The 26,901-nt window shown below is 33.2% G+C and overlaps 2 protein-coding genes across 2 annotated transcripts in view; one reads left to right on the forward strand and one right to left on the reverse strand.

Annotated features, from left to right (window-relative positions):
• LOC113393159 (protein lethal(2)essential for life-like) overlaps positions 1 to 10,390 on the forward strand; it is a 206,259-nt gene extending 195,869 nt beyond the window's left edge. Inside the window, exon 2 of the mRNA XM_064219116.1 lies at positions 9,797 to 10,390. Coding sequence (XP_064075186.1) covers positions 9,801 to 10,376 — 576 coding nt within the window. The 5' untranslated portion in view covers positions 9,797 to 9,800 and the 3' untranslated portion in view covers positions 10,377 to 10,390. The remainder of the gene's footprint in view (positions 1 to 9,796) is intronic.
• Positions 4,510 to 7,093, reverse strand: LOC113393160 (heat shock protein 83). Its single transcript, XM_026629893.2, has one exon. The coding sequence runs from the start codon at positions 6,939 to 6,941 to the stop codon at positions 4,788 to 4,790; it is 2,154 nt and encodes a 717-aa protein (XP_026485678.1). The 5' UTR covers positions 6,942 to 7,093; the 3' UTR covers positions 4,510 to 4,787.
• Positions 10,391 to 26,901: the final 16,511 nt, after the last annotated feature.

Genomic DNA, 26,901 nt, shown 5'->3' on the forward strand with positions numbered 1-26,901 from the left:
CCAAGTAAGCACCGATGTATTTTTGTGAGCTTAGCATTTGTTTGATATAATAATCTCAAAGATGGAGGTGGTGAAAAACATTCCGCTACTTGTGTTGCATACACAATTAGTGGATACTAACTCGCATTTGACAAGTTTAGTCGAAGCTGTTAATTTTCGAACCGGTAGTAAATTTTTGACGATAAATAATTAAGCATAATGCTTCTCTATTGAATAAAGATTTTGATTTTGGTGGAATGACCTCCAGATCTTCAACGGCTCACTTGATGGGAAGTGGTCTCCATAGAATAAAAAATTATAACTAAGAAAAATTTGACCACCGTTAATATGGTCAATGCACTACCAACTCTGGAACACGACTATAAAGTATTGCTGTTAGACGGTAGCTACCCATGTGGGCGTGCACAAAGTCCTACCAACTACCACCAAGTAAAAAGCATTTCCCGGCTGGTACTATTGTGAGATCTATAAATAATAAAAGGTTATATTTCCAGAAGATATGTAATGAGTAATGAGAAATGGAATTTACTAAGTCTAGCACAAAAATAATTTTATACAAAGCTTTAGTACTCATTTTGGAGTATTGCAGTGTTGTCTGGCGAGACTGGCGACCTTTGCTACGCTACACATTTGCTTAGCATTGAACGAGTTCAAAGACTCTGTCTTTGTAGTCTTAATGTTGCAGCTGGAAAAATCAAAATTTTACGTACTTAGTTTTAATGACAGACCAAACTTTTTTAACGTGGAATTCTTAGGAAGTCATAGGCGAAAATTTGATCTGATATTTTTATTTAAAAATTTTAAATAACAAAATTGGTTCTTGTTCCAGCAAAATGAAAAACGCTTTGGAATTTTCCAAGGCGGTCAACAGTTGTGTGCCAACTCGCCAATCCCAAGAATAAGTCGACATTGTAATGAGCTCTGTGTACAGTCAGAGTAAGGAAACCTTCGTCAGTTTTCAAATTCATTCCTTTATCAAGTCGTAAACTCTTAGTACCTTATGAAACTAAAGCACTAAACAGACAACTGCATATAAAATTAAACTAACATAGTATGATAACTTGGTTCAAAATAGTGTAAAATCTTTGGACTACGTCTAGTGTCATATCAACATGAAAACTTTTTAATGGCCTAATAAGTCATTACAAGATTTAAATTAGATATTATATCGTCTACTGAATTGTCAAAGTCTGTCAGTGTCATATATTTGCAATATCTTGTAATTTTACAACAATTAGAATAAAAACGCTTGTAATATTATTCGGCCGTTATTTTGATTGACGGTTAATGTAATGACGTGACGTGTGACGAGTGGTTCCATCGGCACAGGAAAGTGGTGGTGATTCCTTGGCCTGCAAAAGCGGCGGATATAAATCCTATCGAAAATATATGGGGTCTGATGGTGCAGCGGTGAATAAATAATAACGAGACAACCAAAGCAGCTGTCTTAGAACATTGCCGAAGTGTTTGGGAGGGCTTCAGAGGAACCGACATAATATACTCTCGCCTTGATGGATCAATGCGACAGCGACAGCTTGTAAGCTGTGATTGATATGAATGGCGGATATACTCGTTTTTAATAAAATAAATAACATTTATTTAAATGAATAATTTTTTACCATAATTACTATTTATTTTTACTATTTTATTTACTACTTCTGTCCTGCGGTTTCATCAAAGATTAAAATCTTTCGGGAACGCAGGTGTTTTCCCGGGATAAAAAGTGTCCAAGATGTTATTCCAGTACATATTTTATCTGTATGCAAAATTTTATCCAAATCCGTTCAGTAATTTTTACGTGAAAGAGTAACAAACATCCATCCATACCTCAGAGAAATCAGCCAGATCCATACACACAAACTTTCGCGTTTAAAATATTAGTAGGAAGTAGGATTACTACTATGCACTCTCTTTTATAAGAGACATGATATGTCCTTATCTCCGATGTTACACGAGCATTCACGAAGGGCTATGACGTTTTGTGAAAAGTTGGTAATTGTCATTCCGTTTGACGGCTTCATTTTATTATTATTATAGCTTAAAACGCTATTATACTATTTGCTAGATGCGACTTATAATGACATTGCGACGCAATATGTCATGCTCAATCGGTAAAGCAGGTTATCGCTCATACTGAGCACACGAAAATAGATCTTAAGGTGACGAACCTTTTCTTACCGCGACTGTACCTACCTGATTTGAATAGCAACTCTCTTGCTGAATTTCTGAAATCAGCCCTTGTAGCTTTCAGTAAAGTTTAAAGTAAAATTGGTTTCTTTTTTTCATTTCAATATATATTTTTAGATAATTATATTTATTGTTACTTATTTTCAACTATTCTTGTATTTAGTTGTTAATTTTCTTTAAATCCTTATTGCATGCGGTGTTTAGCTATAATTAGCTTATCATTTTATTTTTGTAATTTATAAGTTTGCAACTGTCATATATACGTATATTATACTAAAGTAATAAATGTTATAAGTTGTTGGTGAACCAAATAAAGGGAAAGAAAATAACGACATTCCTAAGGGACTAAACAAAAACTTTGGAATGCGTCATTGGACTCATTGGTTCTACGTTACACAACTAAATAAGAAACGAAATTAAACAAGTGAAAAAGTCCTTGCCGGGCTTCTAACTTTATCGACTAAAATTATAATATTTGGACTATATTTTCGGATAAAAATGGGTCTTCGGGTGAAGACTTCCATGGTTTATTGTCCAGAGAGTTCAGGTAGTAGGTATTTTCCACAGACTACCACAGTCATCCTTACGGTAAACGAGAATACGAATTGCGATTCAACGGGATGTACTCGTTCGTTCATATGATTGTAGATGATGAAATTTCTGACTGATTTGAGCAATTATTATTTATTTCTTCGAGCAATACAAACTAATAAAACTGCTACTATTGACTCTAAGTACACCACTTTCTAGACTCTAAGGTTATAAGCGATGTCCTAATGTTAGATTGCATGTTATATACTCTTAAAAACCCATAATAATATTACATATATGTGTAACAAAACGTATGAACAAATAAGGCCTAATTTTTTTTTTTTAGTAACATCGCGTAAACGCTTAGAAATACTAAGCAAAGACCGTATGTTCTGCTGTCATTTATTTTATATACAAGACTCAAATCTAGATAATTCCATCAGACGTTGTATAAATATCGTAGTTAACGTCTTTATATGCTTATGTGTATAAATCATCAACTAATGTAAATATGGAAGCAAGCCAAAGTCATGTTTACAAACATGTTGTATATTTAATGAATTCTTGTATGTCCCTTAAATTGATAGGACAACAAAAGATTAACGATTTTTAAATAATAAATAGTAGAGGGTATATAGTAGAGCCACTGCAATTTAATGAAAAACAAAATGAAATATTTTTTAACATTTCGGTATTAGTATATTAGTAGTAGTATTCGGTATTAGCACAAGAAAATTATATTACTAGCCGCCTGATATTTAAAAAATATGAAATTGTATGGTTACATAAGCCAATAAAAATTTCATGATCAAACAAATAAAGCCTTATCTATTCCATACAATTATATTATACCTGAATCATCTAAGTCTTATAGTATTGATCGCAAAGGCCGAGAATGTAGGTCACACAGGCGTAGAACCTAGAATAACTCTATAGAATGGACTGGAATATCGTTGTCACTTTTAAATCTTGATAACAATTAGCTACTTTGTATCCGTGATTAATTATTATCTAAAAGCTAACAATTAACTTATAACGTTTGCATTCATAGTGAATCGTTAAATTTTCACTATATGACGTTCATAATATGATTTGTAACGCCATCTTGTTCTTGTACAAGTTGTTTTGCAAGTTTATCCTAGATGGTGCTGTAGTTTACATTTTATATTTAGCCAATGTAATGAAAAATGCAGTCAAATGAAATTGAGAGATATTACTGAACAATTTAAATCAATAAATTAAAATTGAAAACGAGTACCTTATTCCTTCTTTTTTAGTACTTATCTCCAACAATGTATGAATAAATGTTAACTGAATAGACAATGTAATGAATCATTAAAATATTATGTTAATCAATTAAATAGAATGAAATCTAATTATATTTTATATTTACTTTTCAAGTGGTTGCGTGAAATATGGACGATCTACATTAAATTATCATATTTACTAGTATGAATTATTATAATCTTTATAACAGTAATTCATGAGCTTGTCTACTATGTAGTACTTTTACTATGTAGGTGGATATACTCATGTTAATTTTAATTCAATATTTCAAATCTAGAAAATGATATGCCATAGTTCATTAATTCTATAAATTTTTAAATCAATGCAGCATTTGTTTTAAATTTTAAATCTTGTAGCAAACATACCGTTAATAATTATAACTTAAAAGGATTTGAATAAGACAAATTGTTTAGATTATATTATATTTGAAAAGTACTTGTTCTTTTTTGCATTGACAAAATGTTATTAATGTAAAATAAGGTAAGCAAAATAAAAAGAACCAGATATTGTTACATTACATGTAATTGTTTAATTATTGGAATTTGAACTAAAATCAGTCTTTGGCTGTACACCAGTGCACAAAAAAAACTTAGCCATACAATCACAGGTAAGATGAAATGACAATACCTCATCAAACACTAATTGTTAAGTATAGAGAATTAGGATATTAGATACATTTTGATGAGACGCATAACTATATCCATATATAGGTGTTGGCACTTCATCAACAATATGAGAGTAAAGATTAAACACCATTACAACATGGCTGTATACCGAATGACTTAATCGACTTCCTCCATGCGGGATGCATCATCAGCATCACCTTCTAGGGGTGGGACATCACCAGCGCTCAACTCCTCAACTTGGACAGGTTCATCCTCATCAATTCCGAGACCCAGCTTGATCATGCGGTAGATACGGGAGGCGTGGACCTGTGGCTCATCCAGGGCAAAACCAGAAGAGAGTAATGCAGTCTCATAAAGGAGAATAACCAAGTCCTTGACAGCTTTGTCATTCTTGTCAGCTTCTGCCTTCTGCCTCAGTGTTTCAACAATGGAATGGTCAGGGTTAACTTCAAGGTGTTTCTTAGCGGCCATGTAGCCCATGGTAGAGGTGTCACGTAAGGCCTGAGCTTTCATGATACGTTCCATATTGGCAGACCAACCATACTGGGCAGTTACAATACAGCATGGAGACTCTACAAGCCTGTTAGATACTACAACTTTCTCTACTTTGTTGTCTAGAATGTTCTTCATGACTTTGCAGAGTCCTTCAAACTTGACTTTGTCTTCTTCACGCTTCTTCTTTTCTTCTTCATCCTCAGGAAGTTCTAAGCCTTCCTTTGTGACGGAGACAAGGCTCTTGCCATCATACTCCCTCATTTGTTGGACTACATACTCATCAATGGGCTCAGTCATATAGACTACTTCATAGCCACGTTTCTTAACCCTCTCAACAAAGGATGAGTTGGCTACTTGGTCTCTGTTCTCACCAGTAATGTAGTAGATGTGTTTCTGGTTTTCCTTCATGCGAGATACATACTCTTTGAGAGAGCACACTTCATCACCAGATGCAGATGTGTGGTAACGGAGCAAGTCAGCAAGTTTGGAGCGATTCTGGGAATCTTCGTGGATACCCAACTTCAAGTTCTTGCTGAATTGTTCGTAGAACTTCTTGTAATTCTCTTTGTCTTCTGCAAGCTCTTCAAAGAGTTCCAGGCATTTCTTAACCAAGTTCTTCCTAATTACCTTCAAAATTTTGTTCTGTTGTAACATCTCACGAGAAATGTTCAAAGGCAGATCCTCGCTGTCAACCACACCCTTGATGAAGTTGAGGTACTCGGGAATGAGATCCTCGCAGTTATCCATAATGAATACTCTGCGTACATATAATTTGATGTTATTCTTACGCTTCTTGTTTTCGAAGAGGTCGAAGGGCGCACGGCGAGGTACAAACAAAAGTGCACGGAATTCGAGCTGACCCTCAACACTGAAGTGTTTTACAGCTAGATGGTCTTCCCAGTCGTTAGTGAGGGATTTGTAGAAGTCACCATATTCCTCCTGGGTAATGTCATCAGCGTTGCGGGTCCAAATAGGCTTTGTCTTGTTCAGTTCCTCATCCTCGCTGTATTTCTCCTTGATGGTCTTCTTCTTTTTCTTCTTGTCTTTGCTGTCTTCTTCGTCATCTTCACCTACATCCTCAATCTTTGGCTTTTCATCTTCCTTCTCTTCTTTCTTTTCCTCCTCAGCCTCGTCATCAGAGAGCTCCTTTTCGCGTTCCTTCTCAACTACGAGCTTAATGGGGTAGCCGATGAATTGGGAGTGTTTCTTAACGATCTCCTTGATTTTGTTCTCTTCCATGTACTCAGCAAGGTCTTCCTTAACATGGAGCACGATCTTAGTACCGCGACCCAAAGGTTCGCCGTGGTCAGGGCGGACCGTGAACGAACCTCCAGCAGCAGATTCCCACATATACTGTTCATCGTCATTGTGCTTAGAGTGTACTGTGACACGGTCAGCCACAAGGTAGCAGGAATAGAAACCTACACCAAACTGACCAATCATGCTGATGTCGGCGCCAGCCTGCAACGCTTCCATGAAAGCTTTTGTGCCGGACTTGGCGATGGTACCCAAGTTGTTGACTAGATCGGCCTTTGTCATACCAATACCCGTATCAATAAGAGTCAATGTTCCTTCGCTTTTGTTTGGAATGATTTTAATGTAAAGTTCCTTACCGCTGTCCAGCTTCGAAGGATCAGTTAGAGATTCATACCGGATCTTGTCCAAGGCATCAGATGAATTAGAAATCAACTCACGAAGGAAAATTTCTTTGTTGGAGTAGAATGTGTTGATGATCAAAGACATGAGCTGGGCGATCTCCGCCTGGAAGGCGAAGGTCTCCACCTCCGCGGGTGCGGTTTCCATTTCTTCCGGCATTTTCTTGGTTCAATTAAAAATTACTTGATTAAAGTTAAATAGTAATGAGCTTCAATAATTTAGATTCAGCGCAATTTATAACAAACACGTGGTTCAATTTCACAGTGAACAACACTCTTACTAACTTGCAGGTTGGTTTTTCTTAAATGACGCCGGCGCGAAATGTCATGTCGCTTATATAGTTTTCATTTCAAGCGACATCTGTGAACAAGTAGAAAATTCTAGATTTGGCGCTATAATTGCCAGAGGTTCACAACTATTTTATGAAATGTATTTATGGTAATATTTTTTTAGACCTACAAAATTGTATGATACTTTTGCTTATTTTATATAAGAGATAGCGAAATTGGCGACATAAGGAATTCTAAATGTGACTAAAAGATCTTATAAAATATTTGATCAAATAAAAAATTGAAATTATTAAGTATTTGCATGTATCTATGAATATTATTACGTTATTTATTCGGCATTCACATACAATAATATTCCACATCGATACAATTTACAGATCGAAATAGAATTATTGGATATAAATAACAAAATATTAAAGACAATTTTATATTTAACAAAACTATAACACAATGTATAAAAATATTATAATACAAAAGTTAATTTTTGTTTGATAGAAAAATATTAATTTATTAAAAAGGTTGCTAATACTGGCTCTTGATGATCAATTTTGCTATTCGCCACTAGATAGCAGCGCATTCGCTAGCCTATTTTGACGTAAATTGTTCCAGAACATTCGAGATTGTTCTAGAATAATATCTAATAACCTAGCTTGCGAATGAAAATAAAATAAAATATATTCGATATTATATTCTTGACACGGTAAAAATAGTATAACAAGTATCATTAAAGTAATTTTTATACATAATTATAAAAAGCTTCAAGAAAATATAATTTGGTCTCGAATGTTCTACGAATATCCGGTGTTTGTTGTCACTACGCGCCGCTAGAAGCGCTACTTGTATCCTTTTTCCCACGAAACATATCTACCGGTATATGAATATCCTCTTTCTAGATACTTGTTCGAAGATTTTATTGATTTTTTATACATAAACGAATAAAGAATGATTTTAACAAAAGACTTATATTAAATTATAATTTTTATCTAATTAAAAATACAATAAAACTGTTCTAAGATACTTTATTAAAATACGTATGCCTACGTAAAACAAAATAAGTAGGCACTTAGGTACATAAAACCTATTAAGTTTTAGTATAACAATTGTAAATTCCAAAAGGATAAGATACAACTAGAATGACCATAATTCATAACCTATTTCATTGTAGAAAATATCAGTTAATTTAAGATGTTTAATGAATAAAAATAATGATAGTATATAATTAAATTTCTAGTCATTAAAATAGTAACAATCTATTTATGACTTTAGACTTAAAACATCAAAATTGGCTGTATCATGTTCCTTTGTTCTGTAATTTTTATAATTGTATAACAAGTAAATGTATAAATTTGTTGCATGTTGTTTTAATTGCACATGTAATCCTTAATAAAACAATATTTCTATTACTTGAATGCATTATGGTAATGGTTTTAATTTAATTATATTATAACTTAAGTATTATTTTAATAAAAGTTCACGAACTCGCAGTTCAAGTTTCTAACCTATATCTGTAATTCATAAGATATTAATAATATCATAAATAATATTATTTATGTTATTCAAGCATCATAATTCAATGTAATATAACCCTTTGTGGTAATAATGAACCTACAGTTGGATTATTATAACATAAATAACATATTAAATAAAAATGCCGGTGTAAAACTGATGGTCGATCATAACCTAAAAAATGTAAGTAGGTACATACCTACGCAATATGATTTATCTATGCTATTGCTCATGCTTAATCAATGCTATAACAGTAGAGTTAAGACTGTGTAATAATTAATATGTATTGTTAAAGTTATTGATCATTGAATTTATTTGTCCGGTCTAGAGGTTACCTATTTAAAATTTCCTAGGTATCTACTTTCTAGATTCTAAATATCTATATAGAGTTAATAAACATGGGTATTTAGAGTAATATCTATTTACTATGTAAGTAATTGTTTAAAAATATTTTGTAAAGCTTTTAATTTTTGTAATAAGTAATCTTGATTCTAATGATTTTCTTCTTGAATTTAGACGTTTAAACGTATTATCTATGACTTAGACTTTGTAAGACATAATATGATAATAAAATTATAATGCAACAAACGAAACGAAGCCTACTTAGTTTTTAATTACAATAAAATAAATAGTATTATTTTTAAAAGTATATCAATTTGTAATAAGTAAGTATAATTTGTTCGAAAAATTTACTAATCATGATAAATTCTTTGTTCATTTGTCATGATTATTGATTTTTTTTTAATACTGCACTCTAGCGTTTACTTGCAACACTTAAAATGACTTGAACTGTATGGAAAATGTGCCTTTTCTCGATAGATGGCGTTGTTGCTCCTATTCAAAACTGCTTTTTTTAATATTTATTCTAAACGAGTGACTTGAAATAGTTTAAATACTTATTTTATATTTATTTCAAATATCTGTATCGAGTTTAAGACATAATAATGGAAGAAAAAATTTCATAAATTACAACACTCTTAGTTAAGCTATTAGTTACTAGATGTCGCTGTTAAGTATCGAGAGTGTTCTTCGTTTTTCTAGAATTCTGTAGAATCAATACACCCGTACTTTAAGGTATATAAGTGTCGCCCTCACTTGCAGTGGCAGTTATTTGAACTGAAGCCAAGCTACGAGCAAGTCAAGCGGATTCCCAATTTACACATTACTGTTTCTGCCTTACTGCTTTAATCGAAGCAACGCAATTGATATAACAATAAGTAAAATGGCTCTGCTACCATACTTGTGGGATTATGAATTAAGACCACAACGTCTTCGCGATCAGCTTTTTGGAATGGATTTATCGCCAGATGATTTTCTAACCGACATATTTGATCGCCCATCGCCTCGACGCTACCTGCGTCCATGGAGAAACTTGGCATTACTTGCACGTGACGTCGGTTCCACGATTAAAACCGACAAAGACAAATTCCAAGTCAATTTAGATGTGCAACATTTTAACCCGGAAGAAATATCGGTGAAAACTACAGATAACTATGTAGTCGTTGAAGGAAAACACGAAGAAAAGAAAGATGACCACGGATTTGTGTCAAGACAGTTTAAACGTCGTTACGCTTTGCCGGAAGACTGTAACCCAGAACTAGTGGAATCTAAGCTGTCTTCGGACGGAGTTCTGACGATAACAGCCCCTAAAACTGCTTCTGAAAGCGAGAATGAGCGAATTGTGCCCGTATCTCAGACCGGTCCGGTGCGACGAAAGATTCACGATACTGAAGAAAAACACGAGCCAAATGGTGACGTAGAAGAAACTAAAACTCCACAGAAAAAAAGGAAACGTTGAGAAAATGCGAGAATGTCTTGTCCCATAACTAATTATTTTAAGGTTCTATTTAAGTACAACTTGAAGACTGAGTTTTGTATTAAAAATATAAGAGTATTATATGAATGAGCATTAAGTTTGATTTAATAAGAAATAATAATTTTATTTCATTGTTCTTTTATTTGTGAAGCCCATATTAATGTTTTAGGTAATGATTGAAAGCTGAATAACAACAATTTATATATAAATACATATTACATGCTTAATAGAATACAAAATAATAACAAGAATTAATATTTTGTCGAAATGTTGCCAAATTAAATAAAAACAAACCAAATTAATATAATAAATACACCAGTACATGAAATATTTTTTATTATTTATTTTATAGACCTTATAATCTTGAGGTTAAAATAAAATCCAATTGACATAAATCTTCTATTGACCTAAAGTACATGGGTGGTAATTTTGCGCGGGAAAACGTCTTTTATTATTTTTGAAGCCATACGAATGACGTTCTGAAATCGATTACACTTATTTTTATGAAATGGGATACAATAACAAAATATGGGTTTATTAAATATATAATTATAATATAAATGTAACCGCATAAATAATTATTTCTAACACATATAACGACTATTCCTCACAAATATTCTACTTATTATCGACAATGTTACGATCCTGATTCTTTTCATATACAACTTCGACGGAACCGCTACTGGATCGTTGTTAGTAGAATAGGAAAACGGCTGTACGGCAATAACGTGACGTAATTATTATTATTTATTTATTTATTTTCGAAATGTAAAGTGCTGTTGGCCCTAATGGCCTCTACAGCGTCTACAGGGATAGGTGAGCTAAACTACTCAAGCCTAGTGTTGAAAGCCCCCTTAAGAGCTCAGAATTCGGGCGTCCTAAGGGCGCCTTCTGTGAGGCCGGACCTCGGCTTAGGACGCCGTCGTCGACTCGAGGGAGGAAATGACGTGTGCATTCAACGTCGCACGCCTAGGCGTCGACGAGTCGGTAAGTATAAGGGACCTCGACCCTGCCGGCGGGGTGGTGTGTTCCATGTACCTATAAAAATAGAGTTGTCGGCAGTAAGTCTGTCGACGGGAGTAAGCATGTAGGACGTGCTTAGGACGCCTACGGATAGGATAGGACGTGACGCAATGATTCGACTGCAATAAAGTGACAATTTGTTAATAGAATTACACACACACAGGTGCACTCTAGAGCCCCACTCATATAATAGGATAGGAAATTAATACGACCAAAAAAAGTTTGCGAGCAGGACCAACGGCTCTACTTTACTTGGTGATTGGGATTTGTGCATGCCCGTCTGGGTAGGTGGGTTATTCTTCGAAATGAATTTATTTAAACAATATTTTTGTTTTTTCATTAAAAAGTAATTTAAGCTATTTTTAACAAAGTAAATGCAATCTATGCATACTAAATAAAGTTCGAATGAGAAAGGCACCTGTTAATTTTCAGTATTAAATGAAAAACTAATAAATTTCAAAATATTTGTATTGATATTAATGACTCCGCACACCGATAATGACGAAAAATTGGATTATAATGACGCAATGTTACAAATAATGATTTAAAAGCTTTTAAAGTACGTTATTAGACAATAACTTGTTACTAAATCAATTATTCATCGAACTATAACACAACCAATAAAATTTTGATAAAAAAAATAAACAAAACAGCATAATAATAATGGCATACTTTTGTCGCACTTGATGTCCAGCTCACCAAGAGCGACAAGTACTAGTACCACCAGTACCGGTAACTTAACAATTGTAATCTTAGTGTATAATTTTTGGTAATAAAAAATCACAGTCGAACATAATTAAAATATTTAGGTATTCAATAAAACCTTTCAAATGCAAGATATACACATTTATAAAGCGACAGTCATAATCGGGATGACTTAATGACGCTGCATCAATTTGGGCACATTTGCTACCTGTTCTTGACAAACTTATAGAACTTTTTTTCATTTTTAGAGACTGTTCATTTCTTATCTGACTCTCCATCGTCGCAATACCGTAACAAGTGTAATATGTTTTATATCATAAGCCAGTTATCGTCACGTGTATCTCGATTAGCTGGTTTAGGGTGCAATACCCAAAAAGGTCGGTTTTTGCAGAAAAATGAATAATGGATTCTATCTTTGGTCTCACTTATGAATATTTTATATAAATCAATTAATGGAGCTGTCAGGTATAGCTTTTGCATTCTTTTTTATTCCTTGTAATTAATTTTTTTTTTCCTGCAGTAGGTAATGGTACTATTTGCGTCGTCACAATAAAATATGATTTCATTTTTTATTTCAGATAAGCTGTTCTTAGATGAAAAATTTCGTTCTTTAGGTGGCTTGCTGTTTATAATTTTATTTCGGTCTTTATCTGGTAACTTTTGTATGAATTCTAGTTTTTTCCGGAGATTAGTTATAGTTTTACGTTATGATTCATTCTTCTTTTTTAATGAATTAATTATAGATATCAATTCTTTCCTTTTTTTAAATTCCGTATATCTAATTTTTCTGACTGTACGTTTGACTACTTGACACTCACAATCGTGTTGCAAAGGATCCCCCTCTTCAAGACTATTATCAGCATCGTTAGGTAAATTTGACACCGGGACAGCATTAACTTGGATAGTTTCTATTGTCGCATCTTTATACAAATTTTCTTTTTGTCTGTCACGATAGTTTTTTGATTTTTTTTTCCATCTTCTCCTTTGTTCTCTCTGAGATCTGGGAGTTTGATCTTTGATCTGAAGTATCTTCTTTTCTTCCTTTATTTTAAGATATTGTTGCTTTTATTGTTATTTTTTCTTTTTCAATCTCAAGGAGCTCCGGATCAATTTTTATTTCCTGGTGGCGTCTTCTTTTACACAAACGTTGACTTTCTAATCCTTGTTCTTTGGTTTGCGGCATTTTTTTTGCTGTAAAAAAAAAATATATGTTCCTTTAAAAGATTATAGCTTGCATACCTACATTTTAGTACAGCACAAAATTGACATTTGTTTATAAATAATTTAATGCCACTATTATAAATTCAAGATTAATCGACATTTTTAACTGAACATTTTTGACTAAACTGCTGGGCGAACTTCCATTAAATTTAAAACATAGGTCATTTGCGAATGACATAATAATGCGCATATAATATTAAAAACGTAAATAATAAAAATGATAAAAATTAGTAGCAAAATATACAGGACCTTAGATGTAATCTTAATTTTTTTCTTCAATAGAATAAAACTCCTAATTCGTTAGTTAATGAAGACAAAATTTGCACAAAATATTTCAATCATTCTTTGTAACAAGTCGTCATTAGAGAAAAGGCAAACATCATTATATGAAGCTTACCGTCATTGGTCGCGACAACAAGTTGACCACAATGATGTAGCGTAGACTGAACGACTTAGAGGAAAACTTGTGGTTGGAAAAAACTACAGTCATTTCCAACCACATCAAGATAAAATTCAAGTAAACAAAATTTGACATCCAATTGATAGCTTGAATATTCTAGTATATTCGTTACGGATATGCGAAAAAATTGCGTTCCTAACGTCGACGAAACGGTTATCGGAACTTTAGAAGTAAATTTAAAGTTATTTAGTGGAAAAGTGTTGTATTATAAATAAATGTAATAGTCAAAAACTGTTAGTAGTGCACAATATAACTTATTAGCAAATCGCGTGGCATACGTAAATCTAAGGTTTGTTTATCTTTATTCCTTCTTCAATATGAATTGACTAAGTGCTTTGCGACGCACGGGATTCACACTTCACCAGACTCTGGATATCGAAGTCTTTAAGTACGAATCGTTTTTCGGTTTCTTATTCAAATTTAATAGCCATAATTGCTTTTAATTATTTTTTGACATTTAAATATACTATTTTTCAATGTTTTTTTTTTATATCACGAACGGCTCAAATGCGACAGAGAGAACAAAAGCTAAACAAGTGAGGAAAGTGTAGCTCTATCATTTAACCTACAAGGGTAATTCTCTTTCTTTTTAATGTATTGAATGTGAACGTGTGGTATTAAATTAATGTGTAGTTTTATGGATTACTTTAAACTGAAGTTATTATATATTTCGTAACTAATAACGTTAATTTATTTTATTGGTTAGAAATTTTGCCACAGGATTAAGTTGCTTTCTGCAAGCGCCATCTGTTAATAAAATGTATACATTACGTAGTCAAGAGAGAGCCGATAAGTTTCTATATGTGTATTAGTATTTATAGATGGCGTTGTAATTTCAAACAGTGCTACTTTATAGTATGCAACTGTATCGAGAGATGGCGCTAGTTATTCTTTTTTTGCGTTTCACCGAATTTCATTAATCAGTTTGGTTGATTTCATCTTTTATCCAAAACGCTTCTGTTTTATTTCAACCTTTTTAGTTTAAAGTTACATAAGCTTCATTATATAGGGATAAATCACGTGAAGTATAGTAAAAATAAAGATATATTATGTTAACATAATTTCTTGAGAAAAACATTAATTTATTTCCATAATAATAGTTCCATATCTACTATAATTACACAATCACAAGCTATTAACATTTATGTTCTTGTAACGTTTCTTGTACTTAAAAATCCTCCATATCCTTTGAAATATATTTTATAGCTTTTAAAAGTTAGTAATATTTATTTTGTCAGAATTTGGACGTGCTGCAGTATAATCCTAATATTAAGGCCGATCGAGCGCACGGAATATTAAAGTAGAAAAAAATAATATATATATATATAAATAAAGAAGCGAATACAAAATCACAAGCAATTGAAAATTCCCGGTAGTGCGAAACTGGCAGAGGTATTCAAGTAATTTTTTTTTTCATAAATTATTTTTCCTCCACCTTTTTCGAATTTAGACGTTGAAAGTCACATTTTTATAAAACAAAAAGTATTTCACATTATATACCTAAAATAGTCTACTTAGTAATATTTATATATATTGCATTTAATTAAATATTAACTTTTTTTTTCTAATGTGCAAATCTCCGTTCTGTTTTGCCAACGGTATAGCACATCTGGTTCAAACCGGTAATAACAGGTTTAAATATAGTCAAAGTGTGATTAATAAAATAGTATTTACAAATGGAAACCAAATCCGCGTGCCACAACTAGATCAGTAATCCGACAATGTAATATAATGAAGAAAATATATAATACGTCCTAAAGCCCTGTTTCTTATTAAGAAAATCTTTAATTGAAGCACACACACACACACAAATATAGATCACACACGAGCAGAGACAAACACTTCGTATATGAATAGTTTAGTTATATAATAAAGTATAAATGATGAAAGTTACATATAGGAAAATATTATATATCTTTCCGTATAGCTACAGCGATATATATCGCCGCTTGATGGAATAAGAAGGCCATGGAGAGGACATTGGTTGTAAATATATTTTGAAAAAAAAAAAAAAAACAATTCGTATATTTTTATATTTATTAATTAATTCGTTTAAAATAAAATATGTTATGTTACTAATTTTATTAAAATAAACTCTTTGACTTTTTTCCGCTTGTTCTTAGTCCTGCACTTCTTAATGATCAGGTAGATATTTAACGCTAAATAAACAAGTGTAGGTTAGGCAAAGCTTTTACAGTAAATAGTAATAAGTTTAACGGTTGCACGATTTTGTGTCTTATTCCTTCTTATGTCAAACTAATGATGAACAGAAAAATAAATCAACGTTTATCATCGTTCCTCGTCCATCGTTTGTTGGAACATAGGCCTCCTCATGACACGCCACTGAGCTTGATCTTTAGCTCTCCTTCAATCCCTGCTGCTTTACGAACATCATCCCCATGTCAGCTCAACCTAGCTATATTGTAACCTATACAAAGTTTGCTGATATGTGGTCCCCACCCAGTCTCACCTCAGTCCTACAGCTCATTTGACTCGCTGTCTGAGCATTCAGCTAAATAACGTTATAATAATTATCACGTCCTTAAGTTTATGACGTTAGTCTGGCATTTACATTTGTACGAATGGATTTGTTAGTATTTTCAGTGTCTCAGGACTGTAGTGACAACAATGAAAAAGAAAGTACATTTTTGGTAAAGCAGTGCTAAAAAACAATAAATGGTTTTACTGTGCACTGTTGATTCTAGAAAAGTAGCAAAAGATTAGTTGCTTACAATGATAATCAACTAGATCATTAGTATAAAAATATAATGTACAGTAATGTGGGTAATTCATTTTTATTTAAATAAATAAATAAATTAAATAAATATTGGACAACATTACATACTTTACTCTGATCCCAATGTAAGTAGCTAATGCACTTGTGTTATGGAAAATCAGATGTAACGACGGTACCACAAACATCCAGACCCAAGACAACATAGAAAACTAATGAACTTTTTCTACATCGACTCAGCCGGGAATCGACCCCGGGACCTCTGAGTGGCGTACCCATGAAAACCGGTGTACGCACTACACGACCACGGAGGTCGTCAATTTATTGATACAATTAATTGCATCTGGCCATTCCGTTCGCATTATACAGGTTGTTCAAGAAAGTATCTTTTAACTTGCTACCACATCCTAAATAAAAGATATAGTAAACAGCAATACGGATATTTGTTAATTTTTAAATAGTTATAGTTTTATACTAGCTGTGAGATTCACAGTTCAGCTCAACATAATACATCTTAGTTGTTACTTGAATAATGAACAGTAGTAACAGTTGTGGCAAAGTTTAAGCCATTAATTGGTATATACTGTACTGTGTGGTATCGTTCGTGTGGCTTTCTTATAATATTAGTTTCTGATGCCAATGACACATTTATCATTTATAATAAAACAAAGCGATAAAATACATAAATATTTAGAACTATGACTGTGTGTTATAAAATATTAAAGTTATAATTAAACTAAACTAATAAAAAATAAAAAATAAACTATTATATATAACGACTCCACGACGTCTCTGTACGGAACACACATACGCAGACCGAGGCGCTCCGTCTTAAGGACGACATATGAAGTAATTTTTTTTCCAACCGTCTAACATTTAAAAATCAACCCTATTCCCATCTAATAAAGTATAAAATAAATTCGATCGCGAAATATTTTTTCCATTTCATATTTACGAATATGCCCCAAATTCCCCAAAAATTAGAACCGTGAAAGCGGGGGGTGGTTAGGGGTGAATTTTTCTACTTGGGGTGGGGCATGTAGATAGTTTTAGATATATATTCCTACCCGTCAGCGCTTTTATTTGATTTGTTTTAAGCGTAATGTCGTTAATTGCTAAAATTAACTCATTTATCTTTATGTTAAACTAACCGTTCGTACATTTAAGGATTGAAAATACAACACAGGGAATGATTTAGTTTGCGCTGTGCTAGCGCTATGCTGAGAATGCGTTTCATATCTAATTCGTGAATCGTTGAAAACCGACTTGTTGATATAATATTTTGATCTGTGCGTCCTTTAATATTATAAATATAAAGTTCTTATATACAAATATTAATTAAAAATAGTTAATGTATAAATCATGGTCGCGTGAATGGTGGCAAGAATGCTAGCATTTAACCATTGAATCGCAATTCCGGTCATCTCGGCAAAAAATGAACCATTGGAGGCAAAATGGAGGTGCTACGCTTTAAATTAAACTTTTTGCAATACTATTCCAAGGTTCACGTGTTTCAACAGAAAATAATTATAGTCAAATTGTGGTATCAATTGAGTGCAGAACGGCTCACATCTCAGCAGAGGTTCTCAACGCTTAATTATTCAAACTATAAAAGTTATCATAGCTTGGATTAATGTGGCGTATCAAAGGGCAAAGCGATTCGCGCACCAGGGCCCTGTAGAGGCAACAGAGTAAAAATTACCGCCAAACAGGAGTACCTAGTATTGTTGTGTTCCGGTTTGAAGGGTGAGTGAGCCAGTTAAACTACAGTCACAACGGACGTAACATCTTAGTTCCCAAGGTTGGTGGCACATTGGCGATGTAAGGAATGATTGATATTTCTTACAGCGCCAATGTCCATTGTCGGTGGTGACCACTTACCGTCAGGTCAGTGATATTTGTGACATTTCCAAAAACGTAGCGCTATTTAGAGACTCGAGCGTTCTAATTAAATATTTTGAGCGTTCCAAGCTTCAAGCTTTTTGTAACATTTCTGTATATAACATAACGTTATGAAAATAAATCTTAATGAATCTAATTCGGGTAAGACTAAATATTCAAATATATTTAAATGACATAATAAAATAAAATAAATAAAATACTAGTAAATTATATCATAAGGGTAACAAAACAAATAATCTCCTTTGTTTTTTTCGAGTCGGTTAAAATTAAAAAGATACACCAAAACACGTCATTGGCGATCTATTAAGAGATAAAGAAAATAAAATAATTCTATCCCTATCCAATATTGTATACTAATATTATCAAACAAAAAATAATAAAAAAAAATACTCATAATTTTTTTTTTATATCATCACTTAAAAAGTCATTGCGTTACACCGTTTGAACCCTCAATTAGGAAAAGATTTTTGCTTGTTAGGGAGGGTACCGCTCCGTATTCCATAACATAAACTTTATGAATGATTAAATATCTATACGAGTATTATAAACGCGAAAGTAACTCTATGTCTGTTTCAGTTGAAAATTGGTATGAAGCAAACTTGAACTCTAAGGAAGGACATAGGCTTTTATGCCTAGCACCTGACGACCGACCCTAAACTGTGGGCGATAGCTAGTAGTATTTAAGAACAAAAAAAAGCATGCAACTATTTATATGTGTCTGTGTGTGTGTGTATAAACTCATCTGGAGTCATTGTAAACGTATAAGTGAGTTTGTTTATTTTAAACCTTCTCAAATGTTTAGTATGAAATTCCGCAAACACTTTGTCAGACGTACAGGTACCGAACACACAGTTCTCACGGTGGATTCCGAAGAGACGTGACCAGTGACCACTTACCATCAGATGGTCTAGTCTAGTAAGATAAATAACAATAAAAACATTTTTTTTAATGTAAGGCTACCTTTCCAAGTGCTCAATGGGAAGTTTTATACAAAAGTCTAGACAAGTTACCACTTTGACAATAGGGCTTCTGTATAAAGTAACCTGTGACTGTCCCATTATTGGGCAAAGGTAGCCTCTTGTGGAAGTGGAGATTATTGCTTGAGCCTCTGTACACCTGCTGGTTTCCTTACGATAATAAATATTGGACAACATCACATACATTACTCTGATCCCAATTTAAGTAGCTAAAGCACTTGTGTTATGGAAATCAGAAGTAACGACGGTACCACAAACACCCAGACCCAAGACAACATAGAAATTTAATGAACTTTTTCTACATCGACTCGGCCGGGAATCGAACCCGGGACCTCGGAGTGGCGTAACCATGAAAACCGGTGTACACACTACTCGACCACGGAGGTCGTCAACGATGTTTTCCTTAATAAAGCATATTAAAACTCAGTTGCTGACCCGGTTTCAAATTCGCTTAGATTAACGCGTGAGCCACACTATCTCGGCTTATCATGAAGCTTTATTTTTCTATATCTTTATTCAATGAATACTACGTAGCAATTGCCGACAGCAGTAAACCAAGCTATATAATTTTAAAACTAGTAATATTCTAAAAAAAAAATTAATCCGTTTGTGGGAGGAGAATTAAATTCTCCTTTGCTATTTTTAACTTGGTCTATTAAAAAAATTATACCTCATATAAAAAAAAACCATTGATAAATAAGGCGTATTACTCAATACAAGATTATATTATAGATAAAAAGCATGGAGCTAATACTTGTTGCTTCCAGGCGGGATGTATTGTACATACATATGTAATTATATTTAACTAACATGACTTTGAACTTTTCAATGTTGGAAAACAGTAACTACTGAGTTTTTTGCCTGTTCTTCTCGGTAGAATCTACTTTCTGAACCGGTGGTAGCTTTAAATTTATTTGAACAGTGTAACATGACGATTCGAAAGTGTTTTGATGAGCCTACATTACCTTATTAAACGAGCTAATATTTAATTTATTTTTATTACTTTAATTCGACTGAAAGTCTATTCAGGAAAAAAAGCAAAATATAAGTTACAATTGGTGTCCCTATTGCTAGAGGACGATCTCATCCACGTTGCAGGAACTGCTCCTCACCGCGAATTGCCTTGTTGATCAAGTGGCTCGATATAAGGCCGCAGACCTGGTTTCAAACCCCAGGTCGAGCTGATAATAATGATTGGGGTTTTCAGCCGCAAATTCTCATTAGCGGCCTCGTTATGGAAGAAGGAGGTGTGTCTCCCGTGCCTCGGAAAACAAGTTAAACAGTTGGTCGTACGCTTGCAATCTTTCCGTTCGTGTCGAATTTGCCCTCTCATCGGAAGAGAGAGGGAATCGAGAGTGCACCTGTGTACACCTGTGCACTTCAATAAATCCTGCGTAGTTGGCTGGTCTTCCTTGAAATTTGCCGCCATCGCTGCAATCGGTAAGTATGATATTATTATTATAATGCGAATGAATCGTAGATAATTCAAATCGCAGTCGATCAAATTAAATTGATTCATATGAATTTGTAGAGAAAAGAATTTGAAATGAGCATAATTTTGGACTCGTTACATCTTCTTTGAAATCTTTCACAGTAACAGCCTGTAAATTTCCCACGGCTGGGCTAAGGCCTCCTCTCCTTTTGGTGAGAAGTTCTGGAGCATATTCCACCACGCTGCTGCACGCTGGGTTGGTGGATACATATGTGGCAAAATTTCGTTGAAATTAAACACATGCAGGTTTCCTCATGATATTTTCCTTCACCGCCGAGCACGAGATGAATTAAGCACATGAAAATTCATTAAATTCATCATCGGTTAAGATGCGTTCTAGCCAATAGGAGAGAGGGCCTTAGCCCAGCAGTGGGAAATTTATAGGCTGTTAATGTTGTAATGTTGATAGTTTGAGTCCCAGAGAAGCACATAGGCATTTTTTCACCCATCGAAGATATACATTCAAGTTTATATTTGTGTGCTATAAGTAATGCTTTAGAAATTTTGCGCGGGTAAAACCTCAAGATCAGCTCGAATGATTAAAATATAAAATAATATATTTAAAATAACCCCACCAATATTGCATGTATTCAAAGAATTATTAATATTTATATTCCCTCAAATAATGTCAAGTTTCTGCTGTGATTCGGGAATAAGGCTGAAGCCCAGCGCGATCGGCGACCCTAATGTCTGTTGAGGAAAATTAGAAAATTAAGGAAAGAAAAAAAATCATCATATTAAATAAAATGTGTCAATACAGCACACAATCGTCTTAATTTTTTTTTTAAATTGTATTTGAAGCGATATACTTAACGGGGCGAGATTGGGATAATTAATGAATAGTTGGCAATAATGTTTGATGGCTGATTTACTTTTAAGAGCGGGTCGCCCCGAATGGAGTTGTAAGTGTAATGGCAACGCGAGTCGTTATGTTTTGACAAGCGACTCGAATGCGACGGTTGCTTGCAAACCCATTTGCTCTTAATCGAGATGAATTATTGTAATCCTTTGATTTTATTGTGTTGTACGATTATTGAATCAATTAATACAGTGATTAGACGATATTAAATACGTCTTATTTTGTGAATATCTCCATTGCACGCCCACATAGTCTTACAAATGTCGGATTAATCCCCGAACCTAACTGTTCGGCATCCTGCTCCTCCGACATAAATATATATATATGTATATGACTATATCTTTCTAGAAGTATTAAACTTGAACCATGTAAATAAATACGGAATTAAGCCTCAGTTTAATTGACTGTAAAACGTAAACGCAAATTCTAACTCTGTTCAGACGATCGGAAATAGAGCCTAGAGTAAAAACAGCAGCATGTTCATGTGCTGGGTTGTCAGTACCTCGTCGCCTTTTCAGTGTTGGATTGACACGTGACTGGCTTTTATCTGACAAACGCATCGTTACGATGCTATCCTTAACCGCCCAGCACATGCATATTCCTCGCGATGATATCCTTAACCGAGAGGAGATTTATTATAAGCACGACAAAGGTAGATTAAAATTAAGTGATGTAGATTGGAACCCACAATCTGCAGTCAATTATGGTTTGTGGTAGGTCTTCACGTGAGCCCGTCTGCCAAACAGCAATACTTAGTATTGTGGTGTTCCGGTTTGAAGGGTAAAGGAGCCTGTGTAAGTGCAGGAAAAAGGGATGTACCATTTTAGTCCCCAAGGTTGTTGGCGCATTGGTGTCACACCAACCTTGGAAGGAGGAGCAAGTAACGGTTAAAAAGAATTAAAGAAATATCTTATAGTGCCAATGCTTGTACGCTGGTGACCACTTACCATCAGGTGGTTAATTTTCTTTTTCTACCATCTATTGTATAAATTGTTAAATTCACTTATTTCGTATACCTACTAGGACGTTTACATAAACATTTGTGTGATGAAAAACGGAATCTTCTAGAACTATTCCATCTTTAAATTTAATGGAAAAGTTAATATATCAATGGAAGCACCATCATAATCGTCACAGTCCGCAATTTGTATCTTAACATTCTTTGCGGATATCAACAAAATGTGGCCTACATTTTGTTGCTGAATATATTTTAAAGCGAGCAAAATAAGCGCCCTGGGACGGGAAGGGTGGCGTTTATAGGGGTTACAGGGTGTGGCCATGAAAATGACGTAAATATTATAACTTTAAATATTGTTTTCATATGTGAAATAACAAATTGGTTTTTAGGATACTAGCTATCCGTCCCGTCTTCGTTCGAGTTGAATATTTTTTTGTACGTAACGTGTTTATTGATGACGATAGAACAAATTAAATTTTTGAAAGGGTTAGGAAGTTTCATAAAAATCACACGAATAGTTTAGCAAATCGTATAGAACAAACCAATACACATTTTTAATTATTAAGACGATGAACGCTTAAACAATGTTACAATTATGCTCAAAATGTTGTAAACAAATTTTACAGACAGTAATGTTGTATCTGTGTTAATTTCAGATATGGTGGTTATCTTTCAAAAGCACAAGTTTGTTCGTAAATACAAGTGCATTATCTTTTTCTTCATTCTCACAGTGTCATTAGACGACAATTTGACGCCAGTCTCGTCAAGGCGATCATCAGTAAGTATAGTTAACCGCGCAGGAGATATTACAATGCTAGTGTGCACAAACATATGGTGCATTTACAATTCCTTTAATTTCATAATCTGGTGAAACGACGAGATGACCGAAAAGTGTTCGTTCGTAGGAACGGCTTTACATGATTCCGAGACGTGAAATAATTAACACTACTAATTTCCAAACAATATTCCGCTACTGAAAATTCTTGACATAACGTCAATAGTTTTGGCAACATCAACAAATTTGGGTTCTGCAGCCGTATAAATTATATATATAATTATAGTATATAGTTTATTTTGTATAGTACAAACTATACACTACAATGTATAGTGTATAGCGTATAGTATTACCAAAGGTCAAGGCCAACGAGACAGCCGAGGTAGTCAAGACTTATCCTTTCTTTGATATTCTCAAATAAACAGTTTGGTCCTTCAAGATGGATGTATCATAATTATGATGTATCGACTACCAATGTCCCCTAAATGTAATACAGAGCAATAAAATTTCTGAGTGAAAATCAAATGTATTTTTGTTATTTCTGTTAAAACTTTAAAATCAAGCGTTTTTGGATCGACAATATTTAAACACTACAACCATTTCGGAAAAATATGAACGCTCATATTTGCACCCGCTGGGCTGTATGAATCGTTTTAAAAGGTTTACAAGTATATGCAAAATCGCCGCGCTAGAGGCCCCAGCCATACATCTCTTCGTCTTTACTATATATGTATAGCAAAGTTTCCCATGAGACTATATTTTTCTGACTTCAATATTATTTTATTAACATAATAAGACATACATTAATATGGTTTTTTTTTTTTAATAATATTTGTAGGATTAATACGTAAGTTTTTATATATTATTGAATGTTTAATGAATTATGAAAATATATGTTTAATAATTTTTTTATGAATTTTACATATACACGAGTCGTCCATTTTTTCATAATTAGTATAATGTCTATCTTAGATTTAAATTTATTAATAAATATTTGTGATAACCGCAAGGGATGGTTTAACGTGCTCACTGGGGCAGGCGGGAAGGGGGTTTTATGAGTTTGTGATAAGCTATCACATATCTGGAAAATGTGATATGGAAATTACAAGTAAGAAACTTTATTTTAAAATTAAAAGAAACTTTACGCAAGTAAACCTTTAGAGGTACTTTTGAATTATTAAAAAATATAAATTCAGTGTTACCACAGATTCACAATGTAAGATATCCGATAAAAATTGTGACGAAGCTCAGTAGTTATTCTTTTGTTTGATGTGTATAAATACCAGTTACAAATTAATAAGAATAATATGTATTTCACGTGTATAGTACGACACAACATAGATGCAGCATCGGCAAAATTCGAACAACCGATCACATCCGAATTACCTGCGTCTTCAAAATTATCAATATTTATTTATTTCTAATGCGAAAATGATGATAATATCATAAAACCAATACAATCGCTAAAGATTGTGTTTTGTTTTTTAATTTTTCGATGTTACATTTTAATTTAGTCGTACTGTACATACTTACAAAATCATTTTTTCGGTTTGATATTAACGCACAGACAAAACTACTGAAACTAGAAAGTCGAAACGGTTTTATTTATTAACGTAAGCATCCGCTAAGAAATTGCAATTTTAAAGAGAGCGGATAAATTTTACTCGTACGAAGTCGGGACGCCCAGGCAGTTTCTTTACAAGACTTAAAGTTATTGAACTTCAATATGTAAGAACTTAGTCTTAATTCAGAAATAAAACAATGTTTATTAGGTTTTCTTATTTCATTTTAAACAATGTTTTACTCGCAGTTAAAAATATATACATATATTCGAGAATCAATTTTCCCGCCATGATGAGCATTTTAAATATTCATGTTACCAGATTAAAAAAATAATATTATAATGTTTAACAGATAAAGTGACAGATACATGTCTTTAATATACAGATATAGTAATTAATATAATATTTAATATAAATTTATACATGCTAATTGAGTCTAACATACATATATATATTAATGTAAGTAGAAGTCGTACTATTATTTATAAGAGGAATGAGATGTTCTATAAACTCATTATACAAATTATATTATTGATTTACGTATTTGCCGTTTATGCTATCGGTTAAAGTTCTTCCAGAATTATTGTATATAAACGGCAATCATACATAATTTATAAATAAATAATAAAGCAATTTCATTTAAAAACATTTAAGCATAGATAGACTCATAAATAAATAACATTAAAGTTATTTTTATCTAAAGCTATTAACATATATGAATATGAGTATTTAATAAAGATCATATAATCTCAACAATAGCAGACATTTCAAATTAAATGTAGATTGAAGAAAACTCGTGCGTTTGACGTCAGTGAGGCGCGGAGCTCCTAATCAGGCCTCGAACACGGTAGACTTAACTATCAAAACGTCTGACTAATAAAATCACCGAAAGGTATAAAAAGTATATCTCAACAATATATACGAATGCATTAGATAATTTAATCATAATAATTGAACTCCACAAATCTCCATATCCTGGGTTTAAATGTCAGGGAAGCTATTGGGTTGTTAAGAAATTCTCAGTAGAAGCTCAGAGTATTCTCCTGTGTTTTGGGAGGCTCGTAAAGCCATTCCTACGCCTGAACTCTTTCCGGCCGTGTCGAATTTATCTAATAGAGAGTGCACTCGTGATTGCACACAATTGCACACTATTGTAAGTCCAGCTAGAAGAAAAAGAAGAAGAAGAAGTACTAGAAGACTTCTGAATGGCCATGGCTAAAAACAGGCAGATGGATATTGTCATCAACTTCATGATTGCCGTAACAAAGTAATTTATTCGATATTTAAAATAAACTTCATGTTATACATAGTTGTCAGCATTTTTTTTTCTTTATAGAAAAGAATAAAATCTAATGTGTCAAAATTGTACACGGTAAATGAGGTTCACTGTCTTAAATTTAAATATCAATTCCGAAAAGTACCATCTTGGCGTTTGAGCCGTTCTTTACACTGACGAAATGTTTCAGTGTCAAAGAAAAAGTACTATCTAATTTTTAGAAATTGTTCATTTTTAACCTTTCAATTTCAATTTATAGTTTACTGTTTGACTTAAAAACATTATACGCTATTGGTGCTAGTGATCAGTTCTGTCTTAATCCAAGGTATGAGGCGCGTGTGGCGTTACCCCGATGGTGGTCAAGTCTTGAACTATCGGTGAAGCACCTCAGAAGGTTGCAACCAGACACATGTAGAGCTTAAGACGGTGCCGTTGGTGACCATCATAAATCTAATATATATACATATATTTGTTCTCAAAGGTTTATCAACGTTGATACATAAAATTACCTGTGTTAATAAAATATGATTTGTCGTTTTTTATATCTGAAATAAAAAAATATA

Source organism: Vanessa tameamea, chromosome 26, assembly GCF_037043105.1.
Source record: "Vanessa tameamea isolate UH-Manoa-2023 chromosome 26, ilVanTame1 primary haplotype, whole genome shotgun sequence".
Lineage (NCBI taxonomy): Eukaryota > Metazoa > Arthropoda > Insecta > Lepidoptera > Nymphalidae > Vanessa > Vanessa tameamea.

Bases quoted from the DNA above. Each gene is read 5' to 3' on its own strand.
- LOC113393160 (XM_026629893.2), bottom strand. From the start codon at position 6,941: ATGCCGGAAGAAATGGAAACCGCACCCGCGGAGGTGGAGACCTTCGCC.